Source organism: Lipotes vexillifer, unplaced genomic scaffold, assembly GCF_000442215.2.
Source record: "Lipotes vexillifer unplaced genomic scaffold, Lipotes_vexillifer_v1.1 scaffold539, whole genome shotgun sequence".
In the NCBI taxonomy this organism is placed as follows: Eukaryota; Metazoa; Chordata; class Mammalia; order Artiodactyla; family Lipotidae; genus Lipotes; species Lipotes vexillifer.
This window is the reverse complement of record NW_006789542.1, coordinates 1,666,405-1,671,940: the sequence shown is the minus strand read 5'-3', so window position 1 is coordinate 1,671,940 and position 5,536 is coordinate 1,666,405. Positions and strand designations below refer to the sequence as shown.

The following is a 5,536-nucleotide window of genomic DNA, read 5'->3' as shown; positions in this document are numbered from 1 at the left end:
AAAGAGTGAAACTAAGCAGGACCTCCTCTGACCTGAGGCAAGTCATTCTACTGCTTGGACCCTCAGGCTTCTCGTCTGTGAAATAAAATCATACACGTACACATACACCATTGTAAAGCAATTATACTCCAATAAAGATGTTAAAAAAATAATATAAAATAAAATCATACACATAGATGATCTCCAAGACCTCTTTCAGCTCTTGAATGCCATTCCTACACCATCGATGAAATCAACTTCAATTAATTATCTAAATCAGTCACCACTGATTTCAGTATGTGTGTGACTGACTACAAAAGAATTCGTTCATTAATTTCTTTAATACGTATTTATTGGGCATCATACCCAGAGCTGGGTATACAGTGGCAAATGGACAGACTCAGTCCTTAGCCTCATTGAGTTCATAGCCCAGAGGAAAAGACAAAAACGAACTCTCAAATAAATAACAACTGTAATAAATCCTGTGAAAGATAACAACAGAGCGCTGTGAAAAGACTAACAGGAAAAAAAGATAATTTAGAGGCGGGGAGGGGGGGGGAGAGGGAATGTTCCCAAGAAGGCCTCATTGAAGAAATGACAAGCGGCCCTAAGGATGAGGACAGTGAAACAAATGAGGAGCTACAGACAAGCATTGCAGGCACACAGGGCAACATGTGTAAAGACCCTGAGGGATTCAAGGGCTTGTGTCTTTAAGGAACTTGAAGAAGGTCGTGTGGCTAGACCCTGGTGAACAAGAGGGGTTGGCCTGAGACAAAGTTAGAAATGGGCTCCCACCAAATGATACAAAGTCTCGCCACCATGGTGAGCATTCTGTATAACATCAGAAAGGCAGGGAGAACCTACTGAGAGACCATTGAGTAGGAGGTTCTACACACAGTGGAGGAAGGCAAAGATGGATAAGGCAATTCAGTCAGGAATTGGTCCAGACAAGGCATGGTGATGGTTTGGAGGAGGCAGTGGTGGAGAAAAGGGTGGATTTTATGTATGTTGGGCTGTCCTCGCTTTGTGTCTGTGGTCAGCTATGATATATAGGGGAGACCTGTGACCTCATGTGTCACAGCATATGGACATATTAATTCCTACTGAGGGAAGCTCGTTGCCTTTCCAGCTGGTCTTCTTGGGCAGCATTCCACGTGATCCATGGAAAGTATTCACACATCCTTTTGCTGACAAGCTTTTAAGGTGCGGGCCTTGCCTATATGGCTGTTTCTCCTTGGTAGGCTTGCAGGACCTCTGGTCACCCGTATCCCTCACCTACATGCTCCCATGGGTGTGGCCACAGCCATGTGTCCAAATCTCCTCAAAATCCCTCTCAGTAGGAGGAGACTGAGAAGAGAAGAAAGCACGTCCTTCTTCTCATTATGTAGAGAAGCATAGTTTTAGGGATAAAGCTAATAGTGTCTCAACAACTCTACAAAGAAATGGTCCCTCCAGCCTCCCACCTCCCTTCCACTTTTCCAATAGACCTGATTTGCTTGGTCACCTAAGGGCTGTGAAATCCATTTTGGCGCCTCATTTTTAAGACCTGCTTGGAAGCCTGCCACCTCCTTTTCATAAGTCAGAGAAGATGGCACCTCTTGTCCTGTATCCTCTGTCCTGGACTCAGTGGAGACAGAAGACATCCCATTTTAACATCCTCTCTTCACCTCCAGCCAGCCACTTTCTAAAACAACAAATGAGGTGCCCAGCACCACTCCTGTCTTCCTGAAGCTCCCACATCCCGCCCTCTGGTCTGTCCTCCCGATGCCTCTCCAGTGCTGCTGCCTTGGGCCTTGGTGCAGGCCAGGATTTTGGACACGGTGGCCAGGATGACTCTCTGCCTCCCCTCCCTCCTCTGCTTTCTCTCTTCTCACCTGTTATGGCACTCTGTCCCAGGACACTAAGTGACTCACTGCAGGGGTAGTTTCACTGCCCCCCACCTCCTCTTCCTTTTCCCCCAGGCAGGGGCTGGTGTCTGATCGAGCCCTCTGTCCCCCACTTTAGACCATCATCAGCCCCACTTTCACACAGACCACACTGTTCCCCCTTTATTGGTCATTTTCCAGAGAGTTTGCCCAATAGTTCAGACTGTGTGATGGGAATTCGGGTAAAAATGGGTAGAATTTCAGGACTTGGACTACTCAGCAAGATACACAGAAGAGCAGAAATGTGATCCATATGAAGAGCAAAGAAAGTGGGATTTGCAAGCTTGAGTTGAGTGAGCAATGGAAGCAGAGGAGGTTGAGATTGTCTGGAGGAATAAACAGGAAAGGGGCGGAAGGAAACCAGAGCTGATACTTTGGGTAGAAAATATGGAAGAAGGTAAAAGAATCTACCATAATATTTTGTCCATTTTTAAATCTTCATATAAACATCACAGGAAAGACGAATTAGCTGGGTTATGGGAATGACCACTTTTTCAGTGATTTCATACAAGTGGCCAGGGAAGAGTAGCTTGTATCCTAACCAAAGCTCACCATATATCTGACAGGAGCAAATGCTAAGCATGGACTGCGCTGCAAGGCCTGTAAGATGAGTGTCCACCACAAGTGCATGGACGGCCTGGCACCCCAGCGGTGCATGGGCAAGCTGGTAAGGGCTTGTGCCCGGAGTGTGCCCCGGAACCGCTGCTCAGGGCACCTGCCTGCCCGATGAGATCACTCCATTCAAAATATTTCACGGCAGCACCCTGAGAACTGGACACCAGGAAGGTACCCCCCACGTCTCTGGCTGGACAACTCGGCTTCCTAGTTGGCATAATGATTGAGGAAGGAGGAGCTTTGTCAACTTAGGAGATGCACGTTGCACGTGTGGAAAGGGCTCAGTGTCCTTCATAGAGTGGACAACTTGTCCTGGGTCGGCACTTTCCCGGTTTTAGCATTGGGACTGTCCAGGTTTTGCAAGTAGAAAGCAGGCATCCCAGGAGCCCCCTCAGCCCCAGCTTAATTGTCTGACAGCTCAGTGCGTTATCAAGAATGGGAGAGAGATGAACCGCCCCACAGAAGTGGAGAGAGCAGTAAACATCTATACCACTGTAACAGATCATGGTGGCCAAACCAAGGGCTGGGGGCTCAGCCTGGACCATTCTGGGCTGATTGTCGCATCTCGGGGTGGACTTCAGTACTGGAGCCACACAATGATAAAAAAGCCACCCAGAACACTTTTGAGAATAGTTGAAACTAAGATGGCCAAAGAATTATAGAAGGGACCAAGAATGTCTACCCGAGACATACTTGGGGCATGACAGCTGTCTTCAGAAAAATTTAAGATCTGTCACACAGAATTCTGTCGTCCTCTGTGGCTTCAGGGAAGAGGCCTAGGATCAGTAGGTTCCAAGTCTTAACCATCAGAGATGATGTCACCAAAGACCTGCCTCCAGGATTAGTGAGAGTTCCTGCTATCCACATCCCCAGCAGTGTTCACAGGAGGATACCACTTGCTAGGAACACTGGAAGGGATTCTGAATTCTAGTAGGGGTGGGACCCTTCAGTTCCCTTCTAACACTGGGGTACAGTAAGTCAGGATTCTTAGAGAGTTCATCTCCGTACTCTGATTGGCAGTGTCGTCCTCTCCAAACCCCTGCCTCACGTGCTCCCCTCCTCTCCTCGCGTGGTGATTCCCACAAGCCAAGGCAGAAACCATGGATGAGAGGTCAGGAAAACAGAACGGAATCTAGAGCACAAAGCTCTGCGTAGAGCTCATCAGACGTACAAGGGACTTCAGGTCCACCTGTGAGGTCTGCTTGCCCATGCCCAGGCCTTTTAGTGGTGTTTGAAATAACACACAGTGGTCCATTTGTATCCTGGGAAATAATGAGGAGCCCAACATAAAGGAGGCTGCAATGTGCGCCTGCAGAGGAGAAGCGGGAGGGGGAGGGCAGGGCTGGGGGCTTGCTTTCTGGAGGGAGTGGAGCTTGCTTATTGACACCTGTACCTCCCAACCCGACCCCAGGGGTAAATTACAGGACATGTCAGCATCTTAAAGGGAGACAGGGAGGCACCCCTAGTTTCATTTTTAGAGTTCTCGTGGGGTTTTCTTCATCTCATCCATAACTTTGAGCCCTTCTCTTTCTCATTCTGTCTCCAGCCAAAGGGGTTTCGGCGTTACTACAGCTCCCCCTTGCTCATTCATGAACAGTTTGGATGCATTAAAGAAGTTATGCCCATTGGTGAGTTGGGACCCGGTGGGCTGAGCTGGGTTTGGAGCAGCGACGTCAGAGCTGATGGCTGCTCTTCTTCCAGGTCCCAGTGCTGCCCTACCAGTGGGGGGCCGGGGGGTGGCATTCGTTTGGTGGCTGATTGAGTTATGGTTGTTTGTATTGCTGGAGGGGAAACTTAAGGTGAACCAAATTCTCCAGAAATTTTTGTCCTCTCCCTGATGAAGCTTCAAAGAACCCAGGTCCAAAGGCCATCAGCAGCATGGCAGAGTGGAAGGAGCATGGAGCCTGGCATCCCATAGACCTGGGTCACAGCCCAGCTCCTCCATTGACCTAAACAAGCTACTCAACCTGCTGGACCCTATACGATGAAAACAGCAATCGCTGCTTTTCATAATTTTTTGTAGAAAATAGATATACATTATAGACCAATGCTTGGAAGGAGCTTACTGAATATTGTTTATTCTTTAATGAGGAAAAAATGTCTTACATTTTTAGGTATTTCTGCCTTGAATATATTCCTCAACAATATCCTTCAGTTCCATTTCTTCTCCCTTTCTGAAAATCGCTACATTTATGTTTGCCTTTTGGTGGTGGCAGGGGGAGCAACTTTTAAACTAGAAATTTACAAACTGGAAAGCTTTTAATTAGAAATCCCACGAAGCCTGGTAATGTCCAAGTCTTTCAAAAAGGTTGCCTCCTACCGCAAACTTTGTGTCACGAGACCTCGTACCTTGGTGAGCAGGGCCTTTCACTAGAGGAAATAAAACTGGTCTCTGGGAAGAACCTTGGCACTAGAGTCCTGCGGGTGGATAACAAAGAGGAAAACCAGTCAATCAGCAAAGGTTTGGGAGCAGAGAGGGCTGAGTGCAGTGGAGGGACCTGGGAAATGGGCACAGGTCGTGGGGGGAGCATGCGAGGAAACTTGACCACAAAAGCCCCATTTTCCTAGGGGTAAGAGGGTCTGTTGTGCAGGACCTACTTTTTGATGCCATTAACGAGGTATGATAGGTGGTTGTCTATCCCGACCGTGATATGAGGAAACCCTTTTCTCAGGCGAGCTTTCTCTTCTGCTGCAGCCTGCGGCAATAAGGTGGACCCTGTCTATGAGACCCTCCGCTTTGGCACCTCCCTGGCCCAGAGAACAAAGAAGAGCAGCTCTGGCAGTGGCTCCAATTCACCTCACAGAACCTCGGTAATTGTCCTCTTCCTCCCTCGGGCACCGTGGAGTGCGGGTCCCACCTAAATGCATCAGGCGGGGGGAGTCTGTTGGGGGTCAGGCAGCCTTTAAAGGGAGCTCCAAGTGCCTTTGGGCCACTAAAGGTTAACCTTCTGGGGCCAACCCCCAGAGATCCTTTTACTTTCCTCCTAAAGACCACACTCCTGGCCTCAGGCTCATTG

The 5,536-nt window shown here is 48.6% G+C and overlaps 1 protein-coding gene across 2 annotated transcripts in view; it reads left to right on the top strand.

The window, feature by feature from the left end:
• The window catches only part of STAC (SH3 and cysteine rich domain), a 100,408-nt gene that overhangs the window by 56,057 nt on the left and 38,815 nt on the right, over positions 1 to 5,536 (top strand). The window contains exons 3-5 of one of the 2 annotated variants that reach the window (XM_007462708.1): positions 2,471 to 2,571; positions 4,066 to 4,147; positions 5,215 to 5,330. In XM_007462708.1, the coding sequence (XP_007462770.1) occupies positions 2,471 to 2,571; positions 4,066 to 4,147; positions 5,215 to 5,330 (299 nt within the window). The remainder of the gene's footprint in view (positions 1 to 2,470; positions 2,572 to 4,065; positions 4,148 to 5,214; positions 5,331 to 5,536) is intronic. The other variant, XM_007462709.1, reaches the window with a different exon arrangement.